This window comes from Acanthopagrus latus, chromosome 5 (genome assembly GCF_904848185.1).
Source record: "Acanthopagrus latus isolate v.2019 chromosome 5, fAcaLat1.1, whole genome shotgun sequence".
Classification (NCBI taxonomy): domain Eukaryota; kingdom Metazoa; phylum Chordata; class Actinopteri; order Spariformes; family Sparidae; genus Acanthopagrus; species Acanthopagrus latus.
Genome location: NC_051043.1, coordinates 21,859,565 through 21,878,138, shown reverse-complemented (window position 1 = coordinate 21,878,138; position 18,574 = coordinate 21,859,565). Strand labels below are relative to the sequence as shown.

Below are 18,574 nucleotides of genomic sequence, written 5' to 3'. Positions count from 1 at the left end.
GGGGCGCAATGCCACCCCAAATGCTTCGGCTGCCCCACCAAACCGGAAAAAAAAAGTATATTCAAATATATGGTATTGTAATTTATTCCCATAAATGCTGCTCAGAATAATCACAGTCCACGGCTCCTCTGCCAACAGAGCGGGGTATCTCTCTAGAGATGCCACCTGTCATGTTTTTCATAGAATTTTCTCTTTTTTCAACAGCTCCACAACAAACATAACATGATAAGATATTAGAAACATTTTCTTATTTATAACTGATCAGAATATCACGTCACTGACCTCCCCATGCAATTCCCATGAGCGTGATTGACTCAGAATGAGAATGAGAATGAGAATTCCTTTATTGGTCCTGCAAACAGGGATATCTGCGTGTCACAACAGCCTAATCCATACACATTAATAAATGTACAAAATAAACAATATCTAATAAAAAGGTAAGAAATAAATTCATACATACTGGGGCACTAGTACATGCATAATATGTACTAGAAATAAATCCGAAAGGCCTTTTAGTCAGGACAGTTAACAGGCTCCTCAGCTGCAACAGTAATGGTCAGATTTTTCTCTGAATGCTTTTTTTCCTCTCTCACTTCCCCTTTTCAGCTAATTCAGTGCGAGCCTCAATATGCTCTCTGAACTTTAAATATTAATGTTTATGTTTTTAATGTGATCACAGCAAAGGAAAAAGTGTGTGTGCAGCTTGTGGTTTTACTCTATGAACAATTTGAACTTACAGAAACAACATGGTCCTCGCACAGATAGTGCTCGGGCCCTAATAATACAAAAAATAAACGAAAGTCTGTCAAGAATTTGATATTTTAATTTGGTCTTTGGATGTAGCAGCAGTACCCAATCACTAGCAAACTTATGTTACAGCCGATCAAGTGGAGAGCAGTTGGGGGAAGAGAAAATGACAGTTGCAGCCAAAAGTTATCTCTGTGTTAGTTTGACAAACAGGAGATGAGGCAATTGGTAAGTTCTTGACTTGTGATCTGATTTCCAGGTTGTTTTTTGCTGTTTCTTTCTGATTTTGCACATTTAGATGTGGCGTTGTTTCACAAACAATGTCTAAATCTTTTGTTTTCCTCACACAAAAACTCAGTCAGACTTTCAGAGAAAGGCAAGACCTCCCAGTCCAACAGACTTGTCTGGTCAAAAAAAACATTTCCCCTTGGAGCAGTTGTGGTCAGGTGGGGATGGACTGAACCATTTGTTGGGTGGGGGTCTTTCCAACAGCCTCCTCCATGGATGGGTCTCTGACTTTATGGTCCTCCAAGGCCCACTTTCTGTTTCGGGCAGCTGAAAGACACAAACAAGAACAGGGATGGTTGAGAATAAGCTGTTGTAGTAGACAAACAATTTTGGAAATGTTGTTTAAATCCGTATGATTATAGCCTGACCAGAACTGGACTTTTGAGGCCAGTACCAATATTGAGATTTGTTTATTTATATCAGCCATAAGCACACTTTTTAAACATTAACAGTCTTGATACAAATACCTTAGACTTTATCCAGGCTAGTAGCAGGACTATGAACGGCAATATTAATCTGTCAGCTAGTCGAGTGTCCTTTTTTTCCCACAAATCCAGGGTGGCAACCGTATCACAGTCTCTCTCTCTCTCTCTCTCGCTTGAGCTGTGCATACAGTCAGTAGCAGCTTCTGTCGGCTAGCATCACATTAGATACCACAGGCACTACAGACAGTTGCTGTCGCAGGCTTGTTGGTTGTTAGCATGCCTGCTAGCAACTGCAAGTAGTAGCATACTGCCATCGGCAGCTGCTGCGGAGTTTGTCTCACACGGGCAGGCTACGTACCGGCTGTGAAGCGGGTTTCAACTTTCAATCATTGCTGGCCCCGCTGTTCGCCATGTTGGCCCGTGAGCTCCCCCTCCCCTCCCTCCCCACCCCGCCGACAGGATTAAACAACACGTTAGTGAGAGGGGACTCCATTACATGTAAAGTCAGGTTGGCGCCGCCGGGGCCAGAGCCTCCAACAGCGGCTAATCTGAGGGTGCTGGCATCGAGCAGGGAGAACCAGGGAACCCGGGCGGGCACACACGAGTTTCCAAAGAGCGAGAAAGTGTTGCACAATAATATATCATCAATCAGTCAGTCAAGATGTATGTATTTTTCTTTTAGCGCTGTGTGCAAAATTGCTTGATCAGAGATCAGCAGAAAAATACTTGCATTTTTCCCCACCACCAGATTTCGAACTCCCTTCACATCGACCACGATCAATTTGGGAAACTTGGTGGTGAGGCGAAATGAAATTAGGAGACTGTCAGGGGTACACATCGAGTGACAATATTGTTATAAAGCTGGACAGCAAGTCTATCTGTCCAATTCCTATGGACTTGTTATAGTTAATGTCTGATCCACATTTACATACAGGTCTGTATATCACAGTCATGGTTACTCTCTACGGTTACGAACTTTTACATCAGTCTTCTTTTGTAGCGAAATTTCTTATTCGGATGTTCAAAAACGTTCATGGTTTGAAATAATACAAGTCTGCCTCCACTTTTTAAATTTGATTATTTGTTTGTAAAAGTTAAGAATGAAGCAATGCCTTCTGGGAATTTCGGGACTGAATCGAGTGGTCCGTGTCTGCGTGGGTGTTGGAAGTTGGATACTGGAAATTGGAGGCTGACTGACATTAAGCTATCCAAAAAAAATAATCGAGGCATCAAGTGACACAAGGTGGGGAGAAAGAGAGAGAAATCTAAGAGAACACTGTTGGCTGACAGTGAAAAATACTGCAAACCGACTGATTTGTTTTTAAAATCAAGTGCAGCGTCAGCTAAAAGAGGTAGACATTATGGACCAGCTGGCTTTTTTTATGCATTGGGGTTGTGCATTGATATGTCCATGTTTGGGTGTAATTAATTATAGCATCACTATCAAAAGTGTGTGTTGTTTCTGCCAGTTGTGCAATATTTAGGGTTAGATTCCATTTAATATTAGATAACTAACTATAATTGAGCATTGATAAAGTTGTCTTCGTACAACGGAGAGGTGGGTTTAGAATTTAAATTGCCACTTACATTGTAGCTTCAGTTTTAAAGAGAAAATATGTTAGTAGACATACATCAATAATTTGTTGGCCACAGAATTAGTTTTCTTTGACCCATCAGCATTTCTTACTGCCCCCCAATCAAGGCAGTCTAGACCCGGGCCTGCATGGCTCTGTTTAATATTATATCATATTTGTCAATGCATAATAGTTCTTTACAGTCATACATTTGTCTGTGGGCACGGTGCCATGGTCATCACTGCTCTACGGACGATGGAACAGTTAAAGCAGAGATAGAGATTGCCCTGCCACTCTCTCCTCCATCCATCCATTCACACCAAGAAACTACATCTCAACAGTCAAGTGACCAATTCAAATTTTTATTAGATCTTATTTTATTAAACAAACTGGTCCATGGAAAACAAAAAAAGGTCCCGATCTTAACGCGGGCCGACTCTTAACTTGAGACACCACAGTGGCTTCATGTAAACTACAGCCTTACAATCAACACATCCACAGAACAGTGCCAGTCTCAAGTGTAGGTTTGGCCCCTGGTATTATGTTTGATAGGTGCTGCACCGTATACAGACAGTGCAGACCACTGTGCAGCATCGGTAGCTCCACGGCACGGCGGCTTGATTCAGCTCTACTGGAGGTGAGGAGCTGACTCAGTGGGTCTTTGACCTGTCGAACAGCTGCTTGAGTTGGTCCTGAGAGGTGGCCTCTTTCTGCTGCATGAGATCAGAGTGGCCCTTGGTGACACCCCAGCCATCAGGGGTGGACAGGGAGGGACACAGAGGACGACCAGAGGCTGGCTTCAGGTTCTCCCAGTAGTCACGACGGGCTCTGAATGAGACAAAAACACGCATACCAGTCAGTACGCTCTCACATTTGACTGAGTTTAGATGCATATTTATGATGTTCAGTGTCACGTTAACAAATAAAAAGCTGCCTCTGACCTGGCTCTGACCCAAGGCTTGGTGTGCATCTCCAGACCAGCACCCCAGTTGCCGTGTTTCTCTGATGCGGCTGGGAGGAAGCCTCTCTCGGGGGCCAGCTCCTCTGCAACAGCCCTGATGTGATAGGGCTCGAATCCGCAGCAGCCACCAATGAAACGGATGCCAACATTGTAGGCCTCTCTGGCGTACTTGTGCATGTCCCAGCGGGTCAGGATCCTGGGCTCCAGACCTGAGAGCAGATTCAGGTTCATACACATTTCATTCTGTGTTGAATAGCTGACTTTCCTGCAACTAAATATAACTGTAGACACAATACTATTAACTGAATAGTAACATTTAAATGCAACACAGTGTAGTATTACCGAAGGGGAATTCTGGCAGATCAATGAATCCCTGACAGCTGCAGTCGGGGGTGTGGTATGCCAGGGGCTGCACCATGTAGTGAGCCTTCAGCCCGGCCTTCTCCACTCCCTCCTTCATCATCTTGACAGCTTGCACGCAGGTCATGGGGTCAAAGTGGCAGTTGATTCCAATGATGTCGGCACCTACAGAAGAACGTACATTTGGTGTGAACTGACTGTTCGAGATAAGCGAAGAAAGAGAACAAACCAACTGTGGTTTGCAGTTGTGGTTGCAAGATTTGGACTGAGTCTATATGAGACATTTCAATGATTCTTTTTAATGTTTTTGGCCCTGGGAACTCAACAAAATTACCAGAAACATTGTTGGACAGGAGGCTGGTCCCAGTTAATTCATAATACCAGAAGACTGAGAGCAGAGCCATCATATCTCATATGTACCACCTAGAAACCTTAGGACATACTACAGAGGGGTCACGTGAGGACAAGAGTCCATATGAAACTGCTTAATCTCAAATTTCAGCATGATTTACTTCAAACCAGTGGTGGAACGTGGTGTATTATAGTATTTTGTGGATTGTTATCATGTTGGCATTAATGTGTATGTTGCATTTTACCAGTGATGTAAAAAGTACCCAAAAATCATATGTAATAGTACCTCAAAATTGTACCTGTTACATTCCATCACTGTCTTTAACTACTGTAAATATTTAAGGCTGAGCTCATTTTAACGATGGATTTTTTTTTCTTTTTTTCCGCTAAATAAAGGGTTTGTGGTTTTCACTGAACAGTATGAAATCTTGTAATTGGACAAGTTAACTAGTACCTAAAGCTAAGGCAAATTTAGAGGAGTGAAAAGCAAACTATTTTCCTCTGAGATACAGTGTGGTAGAGGTATAAAGTACAAGTACCTTAAATGTGTACTTTGATATTACTGTTTATACCATCTATCTAAAAACTGTGGGCTATCCCTTTATAGATCTACAACCTGTTCTGATCATCAGTGTATCACAGAACACTGAACCCACCAGCCTTCACCAGCCTGATGGCGCACTCTGCGGGGGAGACGCCGTGCATGTCTCCCTCTGGTCCGATGCACAGACAAGCGGCCACGGGCTTCCCGGTCTCCTTCAGCACCTGCACGGCCCACACGGCCTCTTCAACGTGCTCAAAGTACTGCGGGATGGAGAGGCAGAGGCGTCAGCGCGAGCATCCACCAGAAAATACTAAAACAAAGAGGAATGGATTCAGAGTAATATTTCTACCTCAGCAATCAGGAAGTCCACGTTCTTCTTCACGAACACATCCAGCTGCTTCTTGAAGATGGCCTTCACCTCCGTCTCACTCTTGCAGCTCAGGTAGGATGGAGTCTGACACACTCCTCCGGCAACCAGGGCGTCGCCCTCGTTGGCAACCTCACGGGCCAGGTCGCAGGCGGCCTCGTTGATCTGAGCCCCCTGCACAACAAAACCAAGTAAGAGTGAAAACAGAGGTGAGAATCAAATACTAGTGGGGACATAAATTTATTTGAGTCATCTTAGCTGCTGTTTTTTCTTTGTTTTTGAAGTTCTGCCTGTTCCTATATAAGTGTGACGTCCCATTGAACTTACAGTGTGGGTCAGCTTGTTGCCCCTGTTCTCCAGTTTGTCATCACTGGCGTAGAAGGTGAAGGTCTGCATGACGTTGGCCCCGGCCCTGAGGAACTCCCTGTGCAGCTGTCGCACTGAAAAACAAACACAACATATCATAAGGCAAACATGCAAGCACATCCACCTTAACTGTGTCCCTCACAGAATGCTTATAGGAAGGATGATACAAAAGCCATTTGAAGTTGAACTTCTCACCTGCTTCAGGGTGCTCTGTGGCGGCCTCAGGGGTCCAGGGACCGGCCTTCACGTAGCCTCTCTTCTCCAGGGCAAACACGAAGCCTCCATCGCCGATCACGACCTCCCCAGCGTCAAGACGCTCCAAGACTCCCTATGACAGTGGATCTATGTCAGCTTAGATTAACTAGAATGCCCCCCCAGGCCAAAGGGTCTGCAGGTTTTCACTGAAAGAACACTTGACACCAGCTGACACCAGCATACTACTTTCTAATATAGACCCTGTGCAGAGTTACGGCCCTTGTTATGGCCATACGTTAATCATTCCTCAGAGCCGAACGTGTTGGCTTTTTAAATTTTGGGCTCAAGTCTGTATTACAAGTGTTATATTTTAAAGAATATAGAAACTAGAAATAAATATGCTTTGCATTATTCCTCTAACATGGTGGTTTCCCAAATCCATTCCCACATGCCCCCATTTCTCTCGGTGCCCCCTCATTGATTGTGAAAGCAGCACATGTTGAGAACAGCTGCACTGCTCACAGCGACTGAGCGTCCCGCGCCTTTTGATTCCAGCATTCTTGGCTGTCGAAGTTTAACACGTGTGACCATTTCAGCTTTATTTATTGCACTTCAGACCCCGTGTCTGCAAAATCCATTTGCATCCGCATTCAGTTGTGAGGTGCAGACTTTTTAAACAAAACTGCTGTCACTGCAACAAGTTTGAATTCACTGCTGTTAGGCTTTATATCTGATTGATTGATTGATTCACTAATTTGAATCTCAGAAACACTCCGCCTGGTGTGCCCTTGTGTCTTGAACCCTCAGCAGCTCTTCAAAGGTGAAACCACACTGAGGGTCAGATTTGACAGTGTGGTCAGTGTGGTCCAAATATAAAACTTGACTAATCTTTAAATAATAAGAGTAATTTGAAGTAATGTATGCGTTGTTTAGGGGCAAGTCTTGAGCATAAAATGTTGAGAACAAGGACATTTAAGCACGTTTTCTCTTTTTTTTTCTTTACTTCTTCATCTATTAATCAAATGTAATTAATTTCAAGGATAATTTATAAAGGATTATCCTAATTGAGCCACCTGTAGCTCATACACAAATATCTCAGCTACAGCATGCATGCTAAGATGCAACCAGAAAAAGTGAGGAAACATTTCTGTCTGTGATCTGTCTTCATCTACCCACAAATGACATTTAAATGTTGAATATGTTGCTTTAGCTTGGAGCCTCTACAACTGCACATCACACATTTTAGTTATTAGCATCCCACAAGTTGTAACCCCCTGCATGGAAGTTCTGCAAGTCGGCCTCTCCCCAAAAATCCACACATACCTTCTTTCCTGGTGCCATAATCCTGCAGCTGTGTGGACCCCTGACTGCTCAAACTTTGAGATTCAGAAGCGACATTTGAGTGGAGCAGGGTGCCACTATAAATCTCTCTGATGCAGGGGAGGGGTCTACGCAAGAGCCACTCTGATTGGCAAGAGGCGAGTTACACAACCGCAATGTTTACTCCTTCCCCTCCTCCCCTCTTTAACTGAATGAGAGTATTGTGAGTGCGTGCTACTAGTTTGGGCCGGATTAATTACGCTTGTTGGTGTGTGACTGTCCCTCAGTGAGTTTGGGGAGGGGCGTTTTTCAGGTCTTTTGATGGTTGGCAGCCGCTTTTAGCAAATCAGACTGGAGTAACTTCAGACTCAGTGAATGTGTGACATGTTTACACTCACAGACACTGTTTCCATAAGTTTCTTTGAATGAATTAGACTCATTCCACAGTGACAACATGCAACAATTCAGTTACAAACTCAGATTTATTGTTTTGGGGTTCACATGGTAATACTCCACAGCTGGAGCATCGCTGTTACAAGTGCTTGTTATCTCCAAACAGAACTGGGAAAGACTCTTTCTCTCTCGTCCCTCTGCTGTACTGAAGGGACGGGTGGCTCGGTTTTCTTGCTTATGCAGAGGACTTGGCCTTCTTCTGCATCTCCAGTACGTGCTTCATCTCCTGGGTGCTGGTGGCCTCTTTGTGCTGCAGCAGGTCAGCGTGGCCTTTGGTCACACCCCAGCACTCTGGCGTGGACAGGGATGGGCACTTGGGGCGACCGGATGCGGGCATCAAATTCTCCCAGTACTCACGGCGGGACCTGGAGGAGATACACAGTCATGGGTTGGACACTGAAGAAGAGATTCACCGAATAGTTCTATTCCTAAAATAAGTCCCTGGGATGGTTTACCTGGCTCTGACCCAGGGCTTTGTGTGCATCTCCAGAGCAGCACCCCACATTCCATGTTTCTCTGAGCCAGGGGGCATTATCCCTCTCTCGGGGGCCAGCTCCTCCGCCACAGCCCTGATGTGATAGGGCTCAAACCCACAGCAGCCACCAATGAAGCGGATGCCAACCTTGTAGGCCTCTCTGGCGTACTTGTGCATGTCCCAGCGGGTCAGGATCCTGGGCTCCAGAGCTGAGAGCAGAAGGAAAAATTAGGCAACTGTGGAAAGCTGTCACCTGATGCTGTTTTATTTTCTATGTCCAGGCAAAATATTACCGAAGGGGAATTCTGGCAGATCGATGAATCCCTGACAGTTGCAGTCGGGGGTGTGGTATGCCAGGGGCTGCACCATGTAGTGAGCCTTCAGCCCGGCCTTCTCCACTCCGGCCTTCATCAACTTGACAGCTTGCACGCAGGTCATGGGGTCAAAGTGGCAGTTGACTCCAATGATCTGGGCACCTGAAGAACAGATGGAAATGATTAACGCCATATCAGATAACACTGCTGACTTAAATGTAAACAGAGGGATAGATTTTCATGCAGGGCCGATTAAATACGTACCAGCCTTCACCAGCCTGACGGCACACTCAGCGGCTGAGACGCCGTGCATGTCTCCTTCTGGTCCGATGCACATGGAAGCAGCCACAGGCTTTCCGCTGGTCTTCAGCACCTGAACGGCCCACTCCGCCTCCTCAACGTGCTCGAAGTACTGTAATCACAGGCACGACAAAAGTTCCCACTGAGCGCCGTGTTTCATATTGAAGTATATCTGACACGAAATGTGTGCTAAAAACATCAAAAATAGGACGTGAATTCACCTCAGCAATCAGGAAATCCACGTTCTTCTTGATGAACACTTCCATCTGCTTCTTGAAAATGGCCTTCACCTCCGTCTCACTCTTGCAGCTCAGGTAGGATGGAGTCTGACACACTCCACCAGCTACCAGAGCGTCTCCCTCGCTGGCCACTTCCTTTGCCAGGTCACAGGCCGCCTCGTTGATTTGTGCCCCCTGAAAGAAGTAGACATGTTTTTGATTATGATCGTGCTCTTTACGACAGACAGACCATGTCCTTCTGCAACTTTCTTGACTCGCAAAATTATTATTTGAATTGAGTCCTGCATCTGATCCATGGCACAATTTCAACAGGATCTTGCATATTTTTTCAAAATAAAATTTGCCTCTTCATGCACAATCAGTATTGGGGGTACAGTAAATTTGCAAGGTCTGCAAGATCCTGCTAAAGTTGGTTTTAAATTGCTGTTTGAGTACTCACAGTGTATTTCAGAGACTGACCCCTGTTCTCCAGTTTGTCATCACTGGCGTAGAAGGTGAACGTCTGCATGACGTTTGCTCCTGCCCTCAGGAACTCCCTGTGCAGCTGCCGCACTGACATACAGATTTTGTCACATTAAAGGTTAATACAGTGTATATCTGGGCCTCATGTGGTTTCGGATATAATGTTTGTACGTGTGCTGCCTGTCTTACCAGCCTCAGGGTGTGTGACAGTAGCCTCAGGAGTCCATGGCCCGGCCTTCACGTAGCCCCTCTTCTCCAGGGCAAACACAAAGCCTCCATCCCCAACCACCACCTCCCCAGCATTCAGACGCTCAAGGATACCCTGCGCACACATTACCATCCAAACTCAAGGACTCACAAGTGTTTTGCATGTTCTGTTGATAACTTAAAGGGGCTCTATGTAGAAATGTGCATGTATTAATCGCTTTTTTTATTGGGTGAATTGTAACGAGACGTGAAACATGAGACCTCAGTTGCCTATACGAGCCTGCAGATGATTTGTTTTAGTTGTTTGAAGCTGCTGGACTGTGGACTTTTCCGCGACACTTCAAAGGACGCTACTTTAAGTGAGTTCTCGGGTGCCTCCTGTCAGTGCCACTCTCCACTAACAGAGAGCAACAGTAGCCAGTGTTAGATTAGAAACGGAGTCCGTCAACATAAACTGCCAACCAGCTTCTGGAAGTTCCACAGTGTTGTCCGGACAAAATGTACGTGATTTAAAGACAATACATATAGACACAATATGACAGAGGGACAAACGTCTCTGTGATCAATGAAAATCTTAAGATTCTGAACGTGTTTGTGTGAGAGAAGCTTTGGTTCAGGTACAAAGATTATCCAGCAGTAACTGCTTTACTCCGGCTGTTTCACCAACCACAAGTGCAAGCACACACACATAACACCTGCACTGTCGACCTTTTCTTTACAAATCATGCAGTCCATCAACCAAGAGGACAACTGTGACCTAATATCTATTTACACTGCACGATGTTAAGGATTAAGGAAATCTCTGTTCTAGACAGAATAGCTTAACATATACAGAGAGCTGTGCTCCGAGAGGTTGTTTTACCTTCTTCACAGGTGCCATCTCTTTTTCCCAGTTTCAGCTGCAGCACTAAGCTCTTGGTAACAGTGAACCCCCTCTTCTGGGCAGGAGAGTGCAGAGAGAAGCTCCTCGCCCGTTTTATACTGCCTGGCCGATATGGGAGGATTTCATGTCGGTGCCACGATTGTGTGTAATTGCCAAATTTCTGTTTGGAAATTGTGCAACGTAGTCCGGTTCACAGGTCAATGAAGATGGCATGGGTTGAAACAGGCAGCTCAGGTAAAACAGGGCTATGTGACAGAGAGAGAGAGAGAGAGAGAGAGAGAGAGAGAGAGAGAGAGAGAGAGAGAGAGAGAGAGAGAGATCAGGTAATGTGTTTAAAATTAACTCATTCCCAAACCATGTGGGATTTGTTACAATACAAATTGTGGGCATCGTTAATGTGTAACACACACAACTCTGCAAACTCAAATTGCAAATTAGCTTCATTGATTGAAAAGTTCAGACATGTTTATGACCTCTTCATTAACCATCGTGATAACATCACTGTGCTCGTCTTCCTCATGCGACCCTTAAATGTCTGATGCAACTAGGTACTTTACAGACTGGCTGTGTCCTCAGAGACTGAATCTTTTGCAGAGGCCTGAAGAGATAAGCTGGTATTATGCACTTTGTCCATTCGCTAACATCCCCCTATAGTCTTGGCATACAGGACTAAACAGTGAAAAGGAGAAAAAAAAAATGTAGGGTTCCAGCTTCTCCTCTGTGAGAATCTGCTGCTCTTACTTGTCCGACATTTAAGTAAATTACGTTTCTTTGTACCCTAATGTTTTTTAGACCAGGCGATTCAGGGATTAATTTATAAAATTATAAAAAGATTAATGTATGATGAAAACAATTGTACATACACTAAATTGCTGTTTTCTGTTGACAAATATAATTATTTTAATGTCTGCTTTCTTAAAAAAGCATACTAAACCCAGGTTAACCAGGTTAAGTTTGGGCCGGATTAATTACACTTGTTGGTGTGTGACTGTCCCTCAGTGAGTTTGGGGGGGTTTCAGGTTTTTCAGTAGTTGGCAGCCGCTTTTAGCAAACCAGACAGGATTGAGTAACTTCTAACTCAATGAATGTGTGACACGTTTACACTCACAGACACTGTTTCCATAAGTTTCTTTGAATGAATTAGACTCATTCCACAGTGGCAACATGCAACAATTCAGTTACAAACTCAGATTTATTGTTTTGGGGTTCACATGGTAATACTCCACAGCTGGAGCATCGCTGTTACAAGTGCTTGTTATCTCCAAACAGAACTGGGAAAGACTCTTTCTCTCTCGTCCCTCTGCTGTACTGAAGGGACGGGTGGCTCGGTTTTCTTGCTTATGCAGAGGACTTGGCCTTCTTCTGCATCTCCAGCAGGTGCTTCATCTCCTGGGTGCTGGTGGCCTCTTTGTGCTGCAGCAGGTCAGCGTGGCCTTTGGTCACACCCCAGCACTCTGGCGTGGACAGGGATGGGCACTTGGGGCGACCGGATGCGGGCATCAAATTCTCCCAGTACTCACGGCGGGACCTGGAGGAGATACACAGTCATGGGTTGGACACTGAAGAAGAGATTCACCAAATAGTTCTATTCCTAAAATAAGTCCCTGGGATGGTTTACCTGGCTCTGACCCAGGGCTTTGTGTGCATCTCCAGAGCAGCACCCCACATTCCATGTTTCTCTGAGCCAGGGGGCATTATCCCTCTCTCGGGGGCCAGCTCCTCCGCCACAGCCCTTATGTGATAGGGCTCAAACCCACAGCAGCCACCAATGAAGCGGATGCCAACCTTGTAGGCCTCTCTGGCGTACTTGTGCATGTCCCAGCGGGTCAGGATCCTGGGCTCCAGAGCTGAGAGCAGAAGGAAAAATTAGGCGACTATGGAAAGCTGTCACCTGATGCTGTTTTATTTTCTATGTCCAGGCAAAATATTACCGAAGGGGAATTCTGGCAGTTCAATGTATCCCTGACAGTTGCATTCAGGGGTGTGGTATGCCAGGGGCTGCACCATGTAGTGAGCCTTCAGCCCGGCCTTCTCCACTCCGGCCTTCATCAACTTGACAGCTTGCACGCAGGTCATGGGGTCAAAGTGGCAGTTGACTCCAATGATCTGGGCACCTGAAGAACAGATGGAAATGATTAACACCATATCAGATAACACTGCTGACTTAAATGTAAACAGAGGGGCAGATTTTCATGCAGGACCGATTAAATACGTACCAGCCTTCACCAGCCTGACGGCACATTCAGCAGCTGAGACGCCGTGCATGTCTCCTTCTGGTCCGATGCACATGGAAGCAGCCACAGGCTTTCCGCTGGTCTTCAGCACCTGAACGGCCCACTCCGCCTCCTCAACGTGCTCGAAGTACTGTAATCATAGGCACGACAAAAGTTCCCACTGAGCGCCGTGTTTCATATTGAAGTAGATCTGACACGAAATGTGTGCTAAAAATATCAAAAATAGGACGTGAATTCACCTCAGCAATCAGGAAGTCCACGTTCTTCTTGATGTACACTTCCATCTGCTTCTTGAAAATGGCCTTCACCTCCGTCTCACTCTTGCAGCTCAGGTAGGATGGAGTCTGACACACTCCACCAGCTACCAGAGCGTCTCCCTCGCTGGCCACTTCCTTTGCCAGGTCACAGGCCGCCTCGTTGATTTGTGCCCCCTGAAAGAAGTAGACATGTTTTTGATTATGATCGTGCTCTTTACGACAGACAGACCATGTCCCTCTGCAACTTTCTTGACCTGCAAAGTTATTATTTGAATTGAGCCCTGCGTATGATCCATGGCACAATTTAAACAGGATCGACATGTTGTCTCTTGCATATTTTTTCAAAATAAAATTCAATGGGTGATATCAGAAGAAGACGGACTTCGCCTCTTCATATGCAATTAGTATTGGGGGCACAGTGAATTTGCAAGGTCTGCAAGATCCTGCTAAAGTCGGTTTTAAATTGCTGTATTTGAGTACTCACAGTGTATTTCAGAGACTGACCCCTGTTCTCCAGTTTGTCATCACTGGCGTAGAAGGTGAACGTCTGCATGACGTTTGCTCCTGCCCTCAGGAACTCCCTGTGCAGCTGCCGCACTGACATACAGATTTTGTCACATTAAAGGTTAATACAGTGTATATCTGGGCCTCATGTGGTTTCGGATATAATGTTTGTACGTGTGCTGCCTGTCTTACCAGCCTCAGGGTGTGTGACAGTAGCCTCAGGAGTCCATGGCCCGGCCTTCACGTAGCCCCTCTTCTCCAGGGCAAACACGAAGCCTCCATCCCCAATCACCACCTCCCCGGCATTCAGACGCTCAAGGATACCCTGCACACACATTACCATCCAAACTCAAGGACTCACAAGTGTTTTTGCATGTTCTGTTGATAACTTAAAGGGGCTCTATGTAGAAATGTGCATGTAATTATCAATTGTTATTGAGTGGATTGTAACAAGATGTGAAAAATGAGACCTCAGTTGCCTATACGAGCCTGTGGATGTTTTGTTTTAGTCCGTTAACATAAACTAACCATCAGCTTCCAGAAGTTCCACAGTATCAGTTTAATATCTCAAGAAATGCATTTGCAAAGAAGGCCAACAATGTCCAGACAAAATGTGTTTTTAGACAATATATATAGACACAATATGACAGAGGGACAAACGTCTCTGTGAACAATGAAAATCTTAAGATTCTGAATGTGTTTGTGTGAGAGAAGCTTTGGTTCAGGTACAAAGATTATCCAGCCGTAACTGCTTTAGTCCGGCTGTTTCACCAACCACGAGTGCAAGCACACACACAACTGTGACCTAATATCTATTTACACTGCATGATGTTAAAGCCTAAAGAAATCTCTGTTCTAGACAGAATAACCTAACTCTACATATACAGAGTGCTGTGCTCTGAGAGGCTGTTTTACCTTCTTCACAGGTGCCATCTCTTTTTCCCAGTTTCAGTTGCAGCACTAAGCTCTTTGTAACAGTGAACCCCCTCTTTTGGGCAGGAGAGTACAGAGAGAAGCTCCTTGCCTGTTTTATACCGCTTGGCGAATATGGGAGGATTTCATGTCGGTGCCACAATTGTGTATAACTGCCAAACTTCTGTTTGGAAATTGTGCAAGGTATCTCAGGTAAAACAGGGCTATGTGACAGACAGAGAGAGAGATCTGTTAATATGTTTAAAATCAACTAATTCCCAAACCATGGGATTTGTTACAATACAAATTGTGGGCATCGTTAATGTTTAACACACGCAACTCTTTTCAAACTGCAAATTAGCTTCATTGTTTGAAATGTTCAGACACGTTTATGATCTCTTTGTTAACCATCGTGATAACATCACTGCGCTCGTCTTCCTCATGCGACCCTTAAATGTCTGATGCAACTAGGGGCTTTACAGACTGGCTGTGTCCTCAGAGACTGAATCTTTTGCAGAGGCCTGAAGAGATAAGCTGGTATTATGCACTTTGTCCATTTGCTAACATCCCCCTATAGTCTTGGCATACAGGACTAAGTTACTGTTTTCTGTTGACAAATACATTTATTTTAATGTCTGCTTTCTTAAAAAAAGCATACTAAACCCAGGTTAACCAGTAACACCTCCATTCTTGGCCACATTCTTCTCTGCTGTCCTTATTTTTTTTCCCATGCACTGCACACACACACACACACACACACACACACACACACACACACACACACACACACACACACACACAGACGCTAGATACTGGAATATTGACCTTCAGTAGCGTGTTGGTGGTGGTGTGTGGAGCTCTGTCCACTCTGGGTCTATCCAGTTTCAGGGGGAATGTTACAGATAGGCCTCTGTGTTTATCAACAGAGTCAAAGTTCAGAGAAACGCCTCTAATCTATAGTTCACCATAGGATTCCATCAGTTTGTATTGGTGCTGCCTGATTGTTGCCTGGCTGTAGCCTCATATCTGAAAGATATGCAAGCAGTATTGAATACATTTAGTGTATTGCTTGAAATGTCCAACTTTGCCTTTAAAGTGCTTATATACTGCCTCTGGATAAAGGTGAGCAGGAGAAACATGAAGGCCAGCAAAACTGTGACCTTTAACATCCAAGCTGTTGCCAAACAGAGCAGCATTATGGACAAAAAAAAGTTGCTAAAAAGTTAAGTAAGTTGCTAAAAATGATGTACCTTGAACTGGCGGGAAGGTAACGACTGTATGCATACAGTCCAGCCATTCATCAAGTCGCCCCGGCTGTATATATAGAGAGGAGTGGTCTGTTTTCTAAAAGGTGTAACAGCTTCACTTGCATGGGAAACACCAGCGGGCCTGTTCCAATGTATGTGAAGTGTAAGTGTGGTGCTCATGTGTCGTTTGTCAAAGCGTTTGCGAGTGTGCGCATATGTAGAAATAGCTCAGACGTGTCAGGTGTTGTTTAAGTGCTGAGTCAGTCGGAAGAGACCCCAAACTCCAAGTGCAGGCTGAACCACGACCCTGTTCAGTTATGAGCCTCAAACGCACCAAAGTGAACACTGCTCACCAGGCCCACTCCCCACATTATGCCATGTTCACTGACCTGATGGCTTCTGCAACGCACAATAAAGGGACCAGAGAGGTTAGGAAAGGTTGATAATTTTTCTGAAAGGGTCTTTCACATACAAAATTCGGAGCTCCTTCTCTCTGTCTCCTTCTGAATGAATCATGTGGGGCCTTGTGGGTTGACCACCGTAGATTCACTTCTATGAAATCTATTTACATGGTTATTTCTGCCATATCCGGTGTCGTCTGAGATATTCTAGGTATTCCAGTTGGAGTATCAGGCGTGGACCAGCAGCTGTACTGAGTGACATTTTCTTTTTTGCAGCCACAACTAGTTCTCGCAGGCTGAGGCTGGAGGTGCAGCTGCAGAGGGACCAAAGGCTGAAGAAGAGGGTGAAAGGACAAGGAGCGGGGACTGATGGCTGATTCTATGAGGGGAGGGGGGGAGGGGCGGGAGGCCAGATTTGAAAGCACGAGAGTGGCGGAAGCGGGTGCATGATTGCAGACGCGGCTTGCACATTTTAGTATGACCTGGCTTGACATAAAGTTGTGGTTAAATATTGACTCCTGGTGGAGCGCTTACATGTTGGACCTGGTCACAGGCTCTTTTGGCCAGGTGGCAACAGAAATGGAGCTGAGAAAACCTGGTGCAGCACCCCAAGCATGCTGATCTCAAGTCCTGGTAATACTACATTGATCATTCGTGATCTTATCCAGCTTCTTCATCCTTCAACTGCGTGCCCTGTACATTCATGTTTTAGCCAGACAGTGCTGTGGGTCGACGCCAGCCCGTCTCTTGCACGTCCTCTCACAGGCTCTGTTTTTCTGCGTTGTTTCACCCTCTCCTCTGGTGTTATAGAGGGACTCTCTGTGCCACTGCAGCCTCCTGTTTACCTCCACCCCTTCCTCTGGTCCAATCACAGCTCAAAGCTGAAGAAGATATTCTGCTGAAACTGTCCATTCTTTGTGGATTTGTAGGCCACAGAAAGATAAATAGGGAGAGAGACACCAAGTGAGTGAGAGAAAGCGAGCGAGCGAGAGAGAGAGAGAGAGAGAATGCACTCCATGACCTAATAAACTCACTGTATGTGTCTTATCTCTCCTCACATATAAAGATGCTTATTGTGTGAAGCGGCATCTGGTTGCAATGAGTCATCATGATCTACTTCTTTCTAGGATTTTCATTGTTAAACATTTACTAAACAAAAAGAGGGAAATCAAAATGACATGATGTAATACTGCTCTCAGACACAGGAGGGCGAGATAGTACACTTTCTCCTTCTATCTCGTGTGCACAGTCAAGAAAACCTGAACAGATGAGTGGAGAAGCATAACTACCATGATGCTTTCATGCGGGACACGAGAGGTCACTCAACAGTTTGATCAGTGTGATATGCCCTTAGAAATCTCCAGTTTAAATTTCTTTTGGACATTCTGAGGTGTCTTTTTTTGGTGCAGAGGGACTCTTTATGAACACCGACAGAGGTAGAGACGTGCAATACATACAAAACAGATGGAGGCACAGCAACATGTGACACGAGAAACAAGAGAAAACTAGAATGAAAACATATAAAAATCATGATAATGTGTAATAAGAGTGTAATAAGATAGAAGAGAGAGGGAAGACAGAGCAAATAAAGAAAAATAACTGTTTTAAAAAAGGTGCAAAACGGGTAAAACGACACTCGTGACAATTTATGCCTTTTGTTGGATGTCATTTTGTTGGTAATGCACACAGAAAACAACAGAAATATAACATTTGATGAGCTTTTCAATACAGAGAAGTGAAAGAAATGTTTGGTTATGCTTAGTTTGTGCAGACATTAAAAGGAAAAAGAGCGTCGGTTACTCCAAAGTGTGTTTGTTCTGCCTCAGGAGCCACGTCTAAAGCTTTCGTCTCTTTCTGTTGCCTCTTTAGTTTCTGCTTTTGTGCACAAAGTTTTTTTTTTTTGTTTGTTTTTTAAAAAACATCTTTTTACTTCTCTGCATTTAAAAGACACCTGTAACTCCACCTGGCCTCTCCCTGAACTAGGCCTACAACCAGACAAGTTTGCTGCAGCACCCTAATGTAATAAGACATGATGCCAGCCTGACATTAACTTTGTACATACGCAGTCAAACATATGCAGTAAAACATGTCAAATTTACATGTAACCCTGAATCTTCCCTATATGAGTTAGCTAGCTAGCTAACACTTAATAAATTAACTCCACCGCTGTCTGATAAAGGGGACGGCT

At 44.8% G+C, this 18,574-nt stretch overlaps 3 protein-coding genes and 1 long non-coding RNA gene across 5 annotated transcripts; all 4 read right to left on the bottom strand.

Moving 5' to 3' along the window:
- Positions 1-326: 326 nt before the first annotated feature.
- Positions 327-2,370, bottom strand: LOC119018857. 2 transcript variants are annotated; one of them, XR_005074882.1, is made up of 2 exons: positions 2,203-2,370; positions 327-1,302 (listed from the first exon to the last, which is right to left on the bottom strand). It is a non-coding gene; the product is annotated as an uncharacterized LOC119018857 (long non-coding RNA). The 2 variants fall into 2 exon arrangements; XR_005074883.1 differs by lacking the exon at positions 2,203-2,370 and adding an exon at positions 1,503-1,808.
- A 991-nt stretch (positions 2,371-3,361) lies between these two features.
- On the bottom strand, positions 3,362-7,607 carry LOC119018856 (betaine--homocysteine S-methyltransferase 1). Its single transcript, XM_037096844.1, has 8 exons — positions 7,502-7,607; positions 6,179-6,311; positions 5,945-6,057; positions 5,600-5,791; positions 5,363-5,510; positions 4,338-4,520; positions 3,976-4,204; positions 3,362-3,862 (listed from the first exon to the last, which is right to left on the bottom strand). The coding sequence occupies exons 1-8, from the start codon at positions 7,517-7,519 to the stop codon at positions 3,685-3,687; spliced, it is 1,194 nt and encodes a 397-aa protein (XP_036952739.1). The 5' UTR covers positions 7,520-7,607; the 3' UTR covers positions 3,362-3,684.
- Positions 7,608-7,961: 354 nt separating this feature from the next.
- Positions 7,962-10,967, bottom strand: LOC119018903 (betaine--homocysteine S-methyltransferase 1-like). The gene is made up of 8 exons (XM_037096925.1): positions 10,811-10,967; positions 9,931-10,063; positions 9,719-9,831; positions 9,262-9,453; positions 9,005-9,152; positions 8,720-8,902; positions 8,407-8,635; positions 7,962-8,316 (listed from the first exon to the last, which is right to left on the bottom strand). The coding sequence occupies exons 1-8, from the start codon at positions 10,826-10,828 to the stop codon at positions 8,127-8,129; spliced, it is 1,206 nt and encodes a 401-aa protein (XP_036952820.1). The 5' UTR covers positions 10,829-10,967; the 3' UTR covers positions 7,962-8,126.
- A 1,037-nt stretch (positions 10,968-12,004) lies between these two features.
- Positions 12,005-14,878, bottom strand: LOC119018904 (betaine--homocysteine S-methyltransferase 1-like). The gene is made up of 8 exons (XM_037096927.1): positions 14,742-14,878; positions 14,019-14,151; positions 13,807-13,919; positions 13,305-13,496; positions 13,048-13,195; positions 12,763-12,945; positions 12,450-12,678; positions 12,005-12,359 (listed from the first exon to the last, which is right to left on the bottom strand). The coding sequence occupies exons 1-8, from the start codon at positions 14,757-14,759 to the stop codon at positions 12,170-12,172; spliced, it is 1,206 nt and encodes a 401-aa protein (XP_036952822.1). The 5' UTR covers positions 14,760-14,878; the 3' UTR covers positions 12,005-12,169.
- Positions 14,879-18,574: the final 3,696 nt, after the last annotated feature.

Excerpts from the sequence above, each read along its gene's own strand:
- LOC119018856 (XM_037096844.1), bottom strand. Across the intron at positions 5,511-5,599 it reads TGGACTTCCTGATTGCTGAG|TACTTTGAGCACGTTGAAGA; the intron begins GTAGAAATATTA and ends TCCATCCCGCAG. Across the intron at positions 4,521-5,362 it reads CATCAGGCTGGTGAAGGCTG|GTGCCGACATCATTGGAATC; the intron begins GTGGGTTCAGTG and ends GTTCTTCTGTAG.
- LOC119018903 (XM_037096925.1), bottom strand. Across the intron at positions 9,454-9,718 it reads GTCAGTCTCTGAAATACACT|GGGGCACAAATCAACGAGGC; the intron begins GTGAGTACTCAA and ends TACTTCTTTCAG. Across the intron at positions 8,903-9,004 it reads CGTCAGGCTGGTGAAGGCTG|GTGCCCAGATCATTGGAGTC; the intron begins GTACGTATTTAA and ends TCTGTTCTTCAG.
- LOC119018904 (XM_037096927.1), bottom strand. Across the intron at positions 13,920-14,018 it reads TGTCACACACCCTGAGGCTG|TGCGGCAGCTGCACAGGGAG; the intron begins GTAAGACAGGCA and ends TCTGTATGTCAG. Across the intron at positions 13,497-13,806 it reads GTCAGTCTCTGAAATACACT|GGGGCACAAATCAACGAGGC; the intron begins GTGAGTACTCAA and ends TACTTCTTTCAG.